The 15,819-nt window shown below is 43.2% G+C and overlaps 1 protein-coding gene across 1 annotated transcript in view; it reads left to right on the plus strand.

The window, feature by feature from the left end:
• LOC128638502 (histone-lysine N-methyltransferase PRDM9-like) overlaps positions 1-15,819 on the plus strand; it is a 301,277-nt gene that overhangs the window by 238,929 nt on the left and 46,529 nt on the right. Inside the window, exon 7 of the mRNA XM_053690491.1 lies at positions 2,086-2,187. Within this exon, the coding sequence (XP_053546466.1) occupies positions 2,086-2,187 (102 nt within the window). The remainder of the gene's footprint in view (positions 1-2,085; positions 2,188-15,819) is intronic.

Consider the following 15,819-nt stretch of genomic DNA (forward strand, 5'->3'; position numbering starts at 1 on the left):
AGGCAGTTTTATCTACTAAATTAGGGTTCCACCCTAAGGTGGTGTCGGATTGTAACATTAATAAAGAAATTGTTGTTCCTTCCTCCTTGTGACCTAATCCTTTTTCAGCAAAGGAACGCTTGCTTCACAATCTAGATGTGGTTCGTGCTTTGAAGTTCTATCTTCAGGCTACTAAGGAATTCAGACAATCTTCCTCTTCGTTTTGTCATCTATACGGGGAAGCGTAAGGGGCAGAAGGCTACTACGACTTCCCTATCTATCTGGTTGAGGAGTGTCATCCGCTTAGCTTATGACAGCGTGGGCGACAGCCTCCTGAGAGGATAGTGGCTCAATCCATTAGAGCAGTGACTTCCTCCTGGACTTTTAAGAACGAAGCCTCTATGGATCAGATTTGTAAGGTGGCTACCTGGTCCTCCTTACACACTTTTTCTAAATTTTACAAGTTTGATGTGTTTGCTTCGGCTGAAACAGCTTTCGGGAGAAAAGTTTTGCAGGCTGTTGTGCCCTCAGAATAGGGTCCGCCTCTTTTTTTGTTCCCTCCCGTTATTCATTCATTGTCCTCTGGAGCTTGGGTATAGTTTTCCCAACAGTAAGGAATGAAGTCGTGGACTTTACCTGCCTTATGGAAGGAAAACATAATTTATGCTTTCCAGATAAATTCCTTTCCTTCCTGGCAGGGAGAGTCCATGACCCTGCCCATAATTTATTTTTCGTTGGGCGGCTCCCTTTTTTATATTTTTCTTCTGGCAACTTTATACCCTGATGTTTCTCCTACTTTTCCTTGTTCTCTCGGCAGAATGACTGGGGGATAGGGGAAGTGGGAGGGATATTTAAGCCTTTGGCTGGGGTGTCTTTGCCTCCTCCTGGTGGCCAGGTGTTGTATTTCCCAACAGTAAGGAATGATGTTGTGGACTCTCCCTGCCAGGAAGGAAAGGAATTTATCTGGTAAGCATAAATTATGTTTTTTTTTTATACTGGCAGACTTTCTGACAGTACTTAAGATGGGGGTGATCTTTGGGGGGTGGGAGAGGGAAGAGAGCTTTTTGACAGGGGTCAGGGAGGGATTAGGGGTGGGATGTGTCAGGTGGGAGGCTGATCTCTACACTAAAGCTAAAATTAACCCTACAAGCTACCTAATTAACCCCTTCACTGTTGTGCATAATACAAGTGTGGTGCACAGCATCATTTAGCGGCCTTTTAATTAGCGGAAAGCAATGCCAAAGCCATATATGTCTGCTATTTCTGAACCAATGGGATCCCAGAAAAGCATGTGCAGCCATTTGTGCCATGATTGCACAAGCTGTTTGTAAATAATTTCAGTGAGAAACCTAAAATTGTGAAAAAGTTAACAAATTTTTTTATTTGATCGCATTTGGCGGTGAAATGGTGGCATGAAATATACCAATATGGGCCTAGATCAATACTTTGGGTTGACTACTAAAATAAATATATCATTTTGATAGGTAAATATAAAAAAGGCTTTATTTTTGTTTAAATGTAGTGATGGCAAAAATGCTAAAAATGCTCTGGTCTTTTGGGGAAGTTTTTGTCTGAAATGCCCGGTCCTTAAGGGGTTAATTTAAACATGTATTACTTAAAAATGCTAATCATCATCTGAGTCTTCAGCGAGTCATAATCTTTTTGCTGGTGTTATGTATATATGTGTGTCTATATATGTGCATTTAATTGTTTATATGTGTATATTTGTTGGAAAAATGTCGCCAATAGACTTGCTTAACACAGGGTTCCACAAACCTTAAATTTGTAAAAAGAGCAATATCTGCGAAACGCAATAAAGCAAAGCACAATAAAACAAGGTATGCCTGTTCTTGGTTATATATGAGATGCATTGACGATATATAAACCAGTGCTGAAAAAATGTTAGGCCTTTATCCAGTAATTCTCTATTTATGTGTAACCTATCTTCACGTGCTAGTTGGTATATTAGCACCGTTTTATGAGTTTGTGGCAATAATGTAGCACCATGTGTCTTTGTCACATTGTATACATCAGCGCTTTTTGTTTCTATAAAGAAAGTTTGTGGTGCTAAAAACAACACATTTGGGTTTCTTCTGACTTTAATAGGTATCCAACAAGACAATTTAGACACACTTAGTGACGAAGACGAGAATGAGATAGATGAAAAGGATAGTTTGAAGGTGAAAATCCATTCAGGACTCTCTGAAGGTAAGATAAAAAAAACAGGCATTAAACACAATTTTGTTTCAAGACTCAGCACATACAAAATTTTAAATGCTTTCCATTTTATAATATTTGCTTTGTTCTCTTGCTAGTCTATGTTGAGGTAGGAGCATACCTATGTAGGTAGTTAGCATGGACGTGTCTGGAGCACTACATGACAGAAAACACTGCTGTCATCTAGTGCTCTTGTAAATGTATAACATTGTTAACCCCTTATGCCCTGGGCTTCTCTCTGCTGGGCATAATACAAGTGTGGTGCACAGCGGCATTTAGCGGCCTTCTAATTACCAAAAAGTAATGCCAAAGACATAACCCCCCTTCCCCCACTTCCCTCATCCCCCAGTCATTCTTTGCCTTTCGTCACAGGAGGATGGCAGAGAAGTGTTAGAAGATTACGAAGTAGTTCCTTTGGAAGGGTATTTGCCCTTTCTAGATGGGACTGGAGTTTTAAGTAGTCTTGTCAGCCTCTTGTCAGCATTGATGAAAGTTAGTCTGGAGATGCAGGTAGAGTCTTTCTGCAAAACCATCCAGACTCATATTAACAGCTCCTTAAGCAATCAGCTTTGACGAGTTTCGCTGCCTGCTTTCTTCACTCAAGTCCATGTCAGAAGCGCTGCTACAATCTGTCAAACTTCAAGGACTGTGTTACTGTTCCACGGCATAGATTTCAGTAAGATAGTTTCATTTTTTTTACACACATGCTAACGAAAGAAGACAGGGTCACAGTGGGACTCCTTTATCTTTATGGAATCAAGGGTTAATATCTCCTGAGGGGGATTATTGAACAGTGGGGTCTTTTAATCATATTTGTTATGTGATTCGGCAACTTATGTATAGGAGACGTTTTGGGCTCATAGGCTGATACGGAATACAAGTTAATTTTGGAGAGCTGGACAGTTTTATTAAACTGGCATGCTTTTCCTTAGCAGAAGCGGTCCTGCATGATGCACCATGTGACTGGGAGTGGTCACGTTTTGTTTTCTATTTCCGATTCCTGACCGAGTGGTCAGGTCTGCGTAGAGTAGCTAATTTCTCTACCTGTCTGGGTCATTAGGAGGTGGTGAGTGCCCCAGCCATTGGGGATATAAGGTGCCAGTTGTTTCTCTATAATTTAAATTAGTAGTTATGGAGGATTCTGATTTTTTTTTTTAGAGGGGGATTCCTCTGATACAGATTTTGATACCTGCGTATATTGTGAGGAGGCCCGGGTAGACCAGCCCGCTCAATTATGTTCTGTATGCCACAATAGGGTGTTCTCTTCAACCAATGTTGAGAGGTTAGAGACCACTGAGCAGTCCGCCTCTGAGGATTCCTCGTCCGTGAGGTGTGTTCCCTAGAATCTTCTATTCCAACACATGCAGTTCCCCTGAGTACCATTACTCCTTCATCTGAAGGAGACTTTTTTTCCGCCAGAGGTTACTGCGCGGTTTCGCATGGCCATTTCTATGGCTTTAGCGAGTTTGCCTCTTCCTGCTACGTGTAAGCGAAGGGTTAATCCATGCACTCCTGCCCATGGACCGTCGTGTAAAATGACGATTGAGTCCAATCAGTCATCTGGGGAGGCCGTTCCCTCTGAGGCTTCAGAGGGAGAACCTCCAGGGTCGGAGTCGCCTGTCTTGATTCCTCCGACTGAGGAGGATTTAGATTTAGAATGGCACGCCTACATTTACTTCTGAGAGAGGTTTTGGTGATGTTAGAGGTTCCCAGTACTGATCCCAAATGTAATACACCAAACGAAGAGTTCTCCTTAAAATCCTCAATTATATTGTAGTTGTATAACAGTTATACAACTACAATAAAATTGAGGATTTTAAGGAGAACTCTTCGTTTGGTGTATTACATTTGGTATCTACAAGCAGGTAGTAGCTTGTATTTGTTCTCCCCCCTTTTTGGGTTCCAGTGCTGGATACTATTTTTGGATTCTTCCCAGTACTGATCCGTCAGTTGAATCTCAGTCCTCTAAATCAGATAGCGATCTTGACTAGACGAGTGGAGAGGGATGGAGATCCTATTCCTTATCGTCTATATGTCTATTTGAATATATTTTTATTTAGAATCCCAGTTCCGAGCTCTAGGGGGTTTGTATCGTATGACAGGCTGGACCTGTTTCTTTGTTTTGGCACACTCCTTTGGCTATCACTTTGGTGCACTTGACTATTTTCTTTTCTAATCCTTTTCGGATTGTTTTTTGTTTTTGTTTTTAGAGCTCTGGGTTATTTTAGAAACTTTTTTTGGAAGACGTTTCATCACATGGGATTGATACTAGACTTCCGGTGGAAGCACTTAGGTCTCTGTTTGGGGTGATGATTCCCTCAATAAATTTGGAGACAAAAATTTAAGCCATGGAGCTTATATTCCTTTAATTTGTTTCTTTTCAGGTTTTCTAACTCTGCTGGAACTTAAGAATTTGCAGCTAGTTTGAGTATTTCTGGCAGACATGTCGTATCCCAGATGACAGGCAGGACCTCTTTTGAGTACTAGTTAAGTCTGCTCTTTCCTTCTACACAAGAGAAGGAGTTTTCTCCAACATAGGTGTGTCCGGTCCACGGCGTCATCCTTACTTGTGGGATATTCTCCTCCCCAACAGGAAATGGCAAAGAGCCCAGCAAAGCTGGTCACATGATCCCTCCTAGGCTCCGCCTACCCCAGTCATTCTCTTTGCCGTTGTACAGGCAACATCTCCACGGAGATGGCTTAGAGTTTTTTAGTGTTTAACTGTAGTTTTTATTATTCAATCAAGAGTTTGTTATTTTAAAATAGTGCTGGTATGTACTATTTACTCAGAAACAGAAAAGAGATGAAGATTTCTGTTTGTATGAGGAAAATGATTTTAGCACCGTAACTAAAATCCATGGCTGTTCCACACAGGACTGTTGAGAGCAATTAACTTCAGTTGGGGGAACAGTGTGCAGTCTCTTACTGCTTGAGGTATGACACATTCTAACAAGACGATGTAATGCTGGAAGCTGTCATTTTCCCTATGGGATCCGGTAAGCCATGTTTATTAAGATAGTAAATAAGGGCTTCACAAGGGCTTATTAAGACTGTAGACTTTTTCTGGGCTAAATCGATTCATTATTAACACATATTTAGCCTTGAGGAATCATTTATTCTGGGTATTTTGATATGATTATATCGGCAGGCACTGTTTTTGACACCTTATTCTTTAGGGGCTTTCCCTAATCATAGTCAGAGCCTCATTTTCGCGCCGGTATGGCGCACTTGTTTTTGAGGACAGCATGGCATGCAGCTGCATGTGTGTGGAGCTCTGATACATAGAAAAGTCTTTCTGAAGGCATCATTTGGTATCGTATTCCCCTTTGGGCTTGGTTGGGTCTCAGCAAAGCAGATTCCAGGGACTGTAAAGGGGTTAAATATAAAAACGGCTCCGGTTCCGTTATTTTAAGGGTTAAAGCTTCCAAATTTGGTGTGCAATACTTTTAAGGCTTTAAGACACTGTGGTGAAATTTTGGTGAATTTTGAACAATTCCTTCATACTTTTTCGCAATTGCAGTAATAAAGTGTGTTTAGTTTAAAATTTAAAGTGACAGTAACGGTTTTATTTTAAAACGTTTTTTGTGCTTTGTTATCAAGTTTATGCCTGTTTAACATGTCTGAACTACCAGATAGATTGTGTTCTGACTGTGGGGAAACCTAGGTTCCTTCTCATTTAACTATATGTATTTTATGTCATAAAAAAATTTAGTAAAAATGATGCCCAAGATGATTCCTCAAGTGAGGGGAGTAAGCATGGTACTGCATCATCCCCTCCTTCGTCTACACCAGTCTTGCCCATACAGGAGGCCCCTAGTACATCTAGTGCGCCAATACTCCTTACTATGCAACATTTAACGGCTGTAATGGATAATTCTATCAAAAACATTTTAGCCAATATGCCCACTTATCAGTGAAAGCGCGACTGCTCTGTTTTAGAAAATTCTGTAGAGCATGAGAACGCTGATGATATGGTTTCTGAAGGGCCCCTACACCAGTCTGAGGGGGCCAGGGTGGTTTTGTCTGAGGGAGAAATTTCAGATTCAGGAAACATTTCTCAACAAGCTGAACCTGATGTGATTATTTTTAAGTTTAAGTTGGAACATCTCCGCGCTCTGCTTAAGGAGGTGTTATCCAATTTGGATGATTGTGATTATCTGGTCATTCCAGAACCACTATGTAAAATGGAAAAGTTCTTAGAGGCCCCGGGGCCCCCCGAAGCTTTTCCTATATCCAAGCGGGTGGCGTACATTGTTAGTAAAGAATGGGACAGGCCCGGTATACCTTTAGTACCTCCCCCCATATTTATAAAATTGTTTTCCTATAGTCGACCCCAGAAAGGACTGATGGCAGACAGTCCCCAAGGTCGAGGGGGCGGTTTCTACTCTACACAAGCGCGCCACTATACCCATAGAAGATAGTTGTGCTTTCCAAGATCCTATGGATAAAAAATTAGAAGGTCTGCTAAAGATGTTTGTTCAGCAAGGTTCCCTTCTACGACCAATTGCATGCATTGTCCCTGTCACTGCAGCCGCGTGTTTCTAGTTTGATGAGCTAGGAAAGGCGATTATTAGTAATTCTTCTTCTTATGAGGAGATTATGGACAGAATTCGTGCTCTTAAATTGGCTAATTCTTTCACCCTAGACGCCACCTTGCAATTGGCTAGGTTAGCGGCGAAAAAATTCTGGGTTTGCTATTGTGGCGCAGAGCGCTTTGGTTAAAATCTTGGGCAGCGGATGCGTCTTCCAAGAACAAATTGCTTGACATTCCTTTCAAGGGGAAAACACTCTTTGGCCCTGACTTGAAAGAGATTATCTCTGATATCACTGGGGGCAAGGGCCACGCCCTTCCTCAGGATAGGTCTTTTCAAGACCAAAAATAAACCTAAGTTTCGTCCCTTTCGCAGAAACGGTTCAGCCCCAAGGGCTACGTCCTCTAAGCAGGAAGGTAATACTTCTCAAGCCAATCCAGCCTGGAGACCTATGCAAGGCTGGAACAAAGGAAAGCAGGCCAGGAAACCTGCCACTGCTACCAAGACAGCATGAAATGCGGGCCCTCGATCCGGGACCGGATCTGGTGGGGGGCAGACTCTCTCTCTTCGCTCAGGCTGGGGCAAGAGATGTTCTGGATCCTTGGGCGCTAGAAATAGTCTCCCAAGGTTATTCTCTGGAGTTCAAGGGGCTTCCTCCAAGGGGGAGGTTCCAAAGGTCTCAGTTGTCTTCAGACCACATAAGAAGACAGGCATTCTTACATTGGGTAGAAGACCTGCTAAAAATGGGAGTGATTCATCCTGTTCCATTAGGAGAACAAGGGATGGGGTTCTACTCCAATCTGTTCATAGTTCCCAAAAAAGAGGGAACGTTCAGACCAATCTTAGATCTCAAGATCTTGAACAAGTTTCTCAAGGTTCCATCGTTCAAGATGGAAACCATTCGAACACTTCTTCCTTCCATCCAGGAAGGTCAATTCATGACCAAGGTGGATTTCAAGGATGCGTATCTACATATTCCTATCCACAAGGAACATCATCGGTTCCTAAGGTTTGAATTCCTGGACAAGCATTTCCAGTTCGTGGCGTTTTCTTTCGGATTAGCCACTGCTCCTAGGATTTTATCATAGGTACTAGGGTCCCTTCTGGCGGTGCTAAGACCAAGGGGCATTGCTGTAGTACCTTACTTGGACGACATTCTGATTCGAGCGTCGTCCCTTCCTCAAGTAAAGGCTCACACGGACATTGTCCTGGCCTTTCTCAGATCTCACGGATGGAAAGTGAACGTGGAAAAGAGTTCTCTATCTCCGTCAACGAGGGTTCCCTTCTTGGGAACTATAATAGACTCCTTAGAAATGAGGATTTTTCTGGCAGAAGCCAGAAAAACAAAACTTCTAGACTCTTGTCGGATACTTCATTCCGTTCCTCTTCCTTCCATAGCGCAGTGCATTGAAGTGATAGGTTTGATGGTAGCAGCAATGGACATAGTTCCTTTTGTGCGCATTCATCTAAGACCATTACAACTGTTCATGCTCAGTCAGTGGAATGGGGACTATTCAGACTTGTCTCCGAAGATACAAGTAAATCAGAGGACCAGAGACTCATTCCGTTGGTGGCTGTCCCTGGACAACCTGTCACAAGGGATGACCTTCCGCAGACCAGAGTGGGTCATTGTCTCGACCGACGCCAGTCTGATGGGCTGGGGCGCGGTCTGGGGATCCCTGAAAGCTCAGGGTCTTTGGTCTCGGGTAGAATCTCTTCTACCGATAAATATTCTGGAACTGAGAGCGATATTCAATGCTCTCAAAGCTTGGCCTCAGCTAGCGAGGGCCAAGTTCATACATCAACCATCAGGGGGGAACAAGGAGTTCCCTAGCGATGGAAGAAGTGACCAAAATCATTCTATGGGCGGAGTCTCACTCCTGCCACCTGTCTGCTATCCACATCCCAGGAGTGGAAAATTGGGAAGCGGATTTTCTGAGTCGTCAGACATTGCATCCGGGGGAGTGGGAACTCCATCCGGAAATCTTTGCCCAAGTCACTCAACCGTGGGGCATTCCAGACATGGATCTGATGGCCTCTCGTCAGAACTTCAGAGTTCCTTACTACGGGTACAGATCCAGGGATCCCAAGGCGGCTCTAGTGGATGCACTAGTAGCACCTTGGACCTTCAAACTAGCTTATGTGTTCCCGCCGTTTCCTCTCATCCCCAGGCTGGTAGCCAGGATCAATCAGGAGAGGGCGTCGGTGATTTTGATAGCTCCTGCGTGGCCACGCAGGACTTGGTATGCAGATCTGGTGAATATGTCATCGGCTCCACCATGGAAGCTACCTTTGAGACGAGACCTTCTTGTTCTAGGTCCGTTCGACCCACTCCAGCTGACTGCTTGGAGATTGAACGCTTGATCTTATCAAAGCGAGGGTTCTCAGATTCTGTTATTAATACTCTTGTTCAGGCCTGAAAGCCTGTAACCAGAAAAATTACCACATAATTTGGTATATCTGTTGGTGTGAATCTGCAGGATTCCCTTGGGACAAGGTTAAGATTCCTAAGAGTCTATCCTTCCTTCGAGAAGGATTGGAAAAAGGATTATCTGCAAGTTCCTTGATGGGACAGATTTCTGCCTTGTCTGTGTTACTTCACAAAAAGCTGGCAGCTGTGCCAGATGTTCTAGCCTTTGTTCAGGCTCTGGTTAGAATCAAGCCTGTTTACAAAATTTTGACTCCTCCTTGGAGTCTCAACCTAGTTCTTTCAGTTCTTCAGGGGGTTCCGTTTGAACCCTTACATTCCGTTGATTTTAAGTTATTATCTTGGAAAGTTTTGTTTTTGGTTGCAATTTCTTCTGCTAGAAGAGTTTCAGACTTATCTGCTCTGCAGTGTTCTTCTCCTTATCTGGTGTTCCATGCAGATAAGGTGGTTTTGCGTACTAAACCTGGTTTTCTTCCAAAAGTTGTTTCTAACAAAAACATTAACCAGGAGATAGTTGTGTCTTCTTTGTGTCCTAATCCAGTTTCAAAGAAGGAACGTTTGTTGCACAACTTGGATGTAGTTCGTGCTCTCAAATTTTACTTAGCAGCTACTAAGGATTTCAGACAAACTTTGTCTTTGTTTGTTGTTTATTCTGGTAAACGGAGAGGTCAAAAAGCAACTTCTACCTCTCTCTCCTTCTGGATTAAAAGCATTATCCGATTGGCTTATGAGACTGCCGGACGGCAGCCTCCTGAAAGAATCACAGCTCACTCCACTAAGGCTGTGGCTTCCACATGGGCCTTCAAGAACGAGGCTTCTGTTGATCAGATATGTAAGGCAGCGACTTGGTCCTCACTGCACACTTTTTCTAAATTTTACAAATTTGATACTTTTGCTTCTTCTGAGGCTATTTTTGGGAGAAAGGTTTTGCAAGCCGTGGTGCCTTCCATTTAGGTGACCTGATTTGCTCCCTCCCTTCATCCGTGTCCTAAAGCTTTGGTATTGGTTCCCACAAGTAAGGATGACGCCGTGGACCGGACACACCTATGTTGGAGAAAACAGAATTTATGTTTACCTGATAAATTACTTTCTCCAACGGTGTGTCCGGTCCACGGCCCGCCCTGGTTTTTTTAATCAGGTCTGATAATTTATTTTCTTTAACTACAGTCACCACGGTAACATATGGTTTCTCCTATGCAAATATTCCTCCTTAACGTCGGTCGAATGACTGGGGTAGGCGGAGCCTAGGAGGGATCATGTGACCAGCTTTGCTGGGCTCTTTGCCATTTCCTGTTGGGGAGGAGAATATCCCACAAGTAAGGATGACGCCGTGGACCGGACACACCGTTGGAGAAAGTAATTTATCAGGTAAACATAAATTCTGTTATTTCTAGCTATTCCGGTCCAGACAGAGCAGGCCCATCTACCCTACATGACAGACAGGACCTGTTTTAGGTACTACTCTGGATGGGCGCTTGATGCTGGATCATATGGATCCTGGGGTCCTAGAGGCCGGAGCTAGACTTTCTCATTTTGGTTTTCTGGGCAGTTTTTCCTCTCTTGATTTTGTGTTTTGACAAAGAGAGGGAAGTCTTTAATTCATGACCTTTGCTAATTAGAAGCATGTGACTGTTATTACCTTTAAATTGAATATCTCCAGCTTGTTACATCAGTGCAGCATTGCATGTGTGCAGTTCTCAAGTGTGCTAGTTCATAAGTGTAGAGAGAGTTATAACAACAGAGTTAGACAAAGGAGTGGACAACAGAGATAAGTACTTTCAAATTTCCAAAATTTAATGCAAACATGCTACACTTGCTAATATCTTTATTATGATTAAACATCTAAAACTTAAGCCAGTGTTTGCACACAGGCGCACACATATAAGACAATCATAACTGCTAATATCTTTATTAACCTTTTCCTCCCTTCTCCTTAAAGTCACAGCTCTTCCATTCACAAACAGCACTCAGAACTTTCATATTTCTCCTTCTCTTCTACCTTCCCCTCTCTACAACACACATGAACTCTATTCCTATCTCACATCCCTCAGCCAGCCATGCTTCACTGATCCTAAACTTAAACACTCACATAAGACACATTCTCATCTTCTTTCGCTCACCATCTTTCATCTTCTTGCAGCTGGGGATGTCTCGCCTAACCCAGGTCCACCCTCTGCTTCCATCAGATCACTACCACAAATGACAGCTCATACACCTTACCCACGTAACCCTCTAAACCTCATTAACTGCACCTCTATTAGTACACCCCAATTCTTGTGTTCCCTTTGGAATGCACGCTCTGTATGCAATAAGCTTACATCTATTCACAACCTATTTATTTCATGTTCACTTAACCTGTTAGCCCTCACTGAAACTTGACTTTCCTCCTCTAACACAACTGCTGTAGCCTCTCTGTCCTATGGCGGCCTGCATTTCAGTCACACTCCCAGGCCTGGAGACAAACAAGGAGGAGGTGTAGGAATTCTCTTCCTTCACCCCCCTCTCTTTCCTTCTCATCTTTTCAAGTTCACGCTATCCGCCTCTTCTCCACTATAGCTCTTCGTGTTGCAGTTATCTATCGGCCCCTTGGCCCAGCATCACAATTTCTGGACCACTTTGAAGTCTGGCTTCCACATTTTCTTTTTTGTAATGTCCCTTCTCTCATCTTAGGGGACTTCAACATACCCCTTGATAATCCTAACATGCCTGCTGCCTCTAAACTTCTATCCCTTACCACCTCTTTAGGCCTGTCCCAGTGTGTTGGAGACAACATCTCTAACACACTGCGAAGGCAACTCCATAGACCTGGTCTTCACAAATCTCTGTGCTGTTTCCAACTCCCTTAACCTCCCCTTTCCTCTCTCTGACCACCATCTACTAACTTTCTCTCTTACTCTACCTGCTACATCTTTGCAAGCCCCCAAAAAACTGCTACCTTACAGGAATTTAAATGACTGGGATCTCACAGACTTTTCCACTCAACTGAGTCCTCTGCTCTCTGACATTTCATCTCTCTCTTGTCCAAACCTCGTGACTCTACATTATAATTCGGTACTAAAATCAACACTTGACAAAACTGCACCCTCCACTCTTCGACGTACATCAATCACTCGACAGCAGCCGTGTCACACTAAACAGACCAGATATATTCAGCGATGCTCACGGGCTGCTGAACAGCAGTGGAGAAAATCATGCATCTGTGCTGATTTTCAGCATTATAAATTCAACCTTAAGTCCTACAACTCTGCGCTCGGCCTGGCCAAACAAGTCTATTTCTCCTCCCTTGTGTCATCTCACACATCCAACCCCAGAAAGCTGTTCTCAACCTTTAACTCCCTTCTACGTCCGCCTTACCCCCCGCCCACTACCAACCTCACTGCTCAGATTATTGCCGATCACTTCAAAAATAAAATTGACACCATTAGAAAAGAGATCTGCACCTCACACCCCTCAAACCCAGCAATCCTACCCACCCCGTCTATTAACAAAAATCTATTCTACTTCCCTCCTGTAACAGAGGAAGAAGTCTCTGCACTCATATCCTTGGCTCATCTCACAACCTGCCCACTTGACCCTATTCCTTCACGACTTATTCCCTCTCTGTCTGCTTCACTAACCCCTACCCTAACTCATCTCTTTAACCAATCTCTCACCGCTGGCACATTTCCTGACACATTCAAGCATGCGTCAATCATACCAATCCAAAAAAAGCCCTCACTCGACCCCTCCTCGCCTTCTAACTATCGACCGGTCTCCTTACTTCCCTTTGCTTCAAAATTATTGGAACGACTAGTCTATAATCGGCTAACTCAATTTCTCACAACTAACTCCTTACTTGCTCCACTACAATCTGGTTTCCACCCTAAACACTCAACAGAATCCGCTCTTGCTAAAGTAACAAATGACCTGTTATCAGCTAAAGCAAAAGGCCATTACTCCTTACTAATTCTTCTTGACCTGTCCGCAGCTTTTGACACAGTTGACAATCCTCTCCTCCTAAAAATACTACATTCATTTGGCATCCGAGACACAGCCCTCTCCTGGTTTGCATATCTGTCAAACCGCTCGTTTTCAGTTTCCTTTAACAACATATCTTGTGATCCTATGCCTCTCTCAGTTGGAGTACCGCAAGGCTCTGTTTTGGGCCCCTTGCTTTTCTCTCTCTATACATCCTGCCTTGGAAAACTTATAGCCTCCTTTTGGATTCCAGTACCACTTATATGCTGATGATACCCAAATCTATCTTTCCTCTCCTGATATCTCTCCTTCTTTACTCAACCAGATTTCTAACTACCTCTCTGCAATTTCCTCTTGGATGTCTTCACACTACCTCCAACTCAATCTGTCCAAAACTGAGCTGCTTCTTATCCCCCCTCTTCGCGACATCCAACACTTGACATTTCTATGACGGTTGGAGACTCTATTCTCAACACCTCACCCCAGGTCCGCTGTCTTGGGGTCACACTAGACTCAGAACTCACATTCAACCCACATATACAAGCGCTTACCAAATCCTGCCGTTCACACCTACGCAACATTTCCAGAATTCGTCCCTTCCTTACTCAAAAAACTACAATAATACTTATTCATTCCCTAATTTTGTCATGCATTGATTATTGCAATCTACTCCTTAATGGCCTTCCAAAACACCTCGTCTCCTCCCTCCAATCTATTATGAATGCTTCTGCTAGACTTCCAAAACACCTTGTCTCCTCCCTCCAATCTATTATGAATGCTTCTGCTAGACTCATCCACCTAAGTCGCCGATCTACATCAGCTGCTCCGCTTTGCCAGTCTCTACACTGGCTCCCCATACACTCCAGAATACAATTTAAAGTATTAACCCTAACTTACAAAGCACTCAACAGTCTAACTCCCAACTATATTTCCTCTCTTATCGAGAAATATTCCCCATCCCGTCCTCTTCGATCAACCTCTGACCTACGTCTCTACACTGTTATCTCTACGTCCCACTCCCGCCTCCAAGACTTTGCATGTGCTGCTCCTGTCCTCTGGAACTCTCTACCCCGCTCCATAAGACTGTCTCCAACCTTGTATAGCTTCAGACACTCCTTGAAAACTCACCTATTCAGAGAGGCTTACCATCTCTCCTCCATCCCTTATCCTAACCAAACTAATACATGTACATGAACTGCCTGACTCATTGCTGCAAATACAACCGATGAAACAAGCTACCCCAACCTTATGTCTCTGCACCCTAAACCTATAGACTGTGAGCTCTCTGGAGCAGGGCCCTCTTCCTCTTCTACTAGATTTGTTTAGTTTTGTTATGTTTTGTATTTTATCACAAATCTTTGTCATTGTATACCCCTATCATTGTACCCAGCGCTACGGAATTTGGCGGCGCTTTACAAATAAATGATAATAATAATAAGTCTTTCAGGTGACTTTTGGAATCATTGTCAGGGTACCTTTCGCAGTGTGAGAATATTTTCTTTACACTGTTGGTACATGGTCCAATAAGGGAAGAGGCTTTACATCCTAATTGGATCTATGATTCTTATGCAGAACTTATAGATCTCTTTTTTTGAGGGAGGATATACGGTTTTCTCTACCTTTATTCAGGAAGAAGGATATCTTTCCTGTCTCATCCTTTTGATCAAAGGGACCGTATTTTCCGGTAAACCTTGTTCTGATCCTAGTTTCTCTTGTAAAGGTGTATCCAGTCCACGGGTTCATCCATTACTTGTGGGATATTCTCCTTCCCAACAGGAAGTTGTAGAGGACACCCACAGCAGAGCTGTCTATATAGCTCCTCCCCTAACTGCCACCTCCAGTCATTCTCTTGCAACTCTCGACAAGATAGGAAGTGTAAGAGAGATGTGGTGACTTAGTGTAGTTTGTACCTTCAATCAAGAGTTTGTTGTTTGTACCGGCGTTTTACTCTCAGGCAGAAATTGGAAGAAGAATCTGCCTGGAGGTTGATGATCTTAGCGGTTTGTAACTAAGGTCCATTGCTGTTCTCACACATAACTGAAGAATATGGAAAGAAAACTTCAGTTGGGGGGACGGTTTGCAGATTACCTGCTTTGAGGTATGTTCAGTATATTTATTTCTAGAGAGATGGTAAGGTCTAGAAAATGCTGACAGAGCCTTATATATTTGAGGTAAGCCTGATGCAGTGATTTAACGACGACTGGGATCATGCTTGCAAAAAAGGGTAATATTCATGTTAATACTCATATTACTTAGTGTCAAAACGTTTGCATGGTTTATAGAAAAAACGTTTTTTCTCTGAGGGTGATAAATCTTTATTTGGGACCTAGTTTTCCACATGGCTAGTCAGATTACTCCTAGGAGTACTTTTTTAAGGCCCTCTGACATCGAGTGCATGGTGGGAGGCTCTAAATGCGCAGTTGATATTCAGACTGAGACATCCAGCATCCCTAAAGGAGTCCTCTGGCACCTAGGACCACTATAGAGGGGTTTTTTTCCTGCACAAATCGTGTTTAAGGGCAGGTAGGAGCCACAGCAGAGCTGTGACAGTGTGTTTGACTGTTTATTAACGGTTTTAACGTTTTTCAAATCCGGTTTGGGGCCTAAGGGGTTAATCATCCATTTGCAAGTGGGTGCAATGCTGCTTTAGTCCCTTATACACACTGTAAAAATTTTGTAGAGTTTACTACTTTTTAACACTGTTTT

Source organism: Bombina bombina, chromosome 8, assembly GCF_027579735.1.
Source record: "Bombina bombina isolate aBomBom1 chromosome 8, aBomBom1.pri, whole genome shotgun sequence".
NCBI classification, from domain to species: Eukaryota; Metazoa; Chordata; class Amphibia; order Anura; family Bombinatoridae; genus Bombina; species Bombina bombina.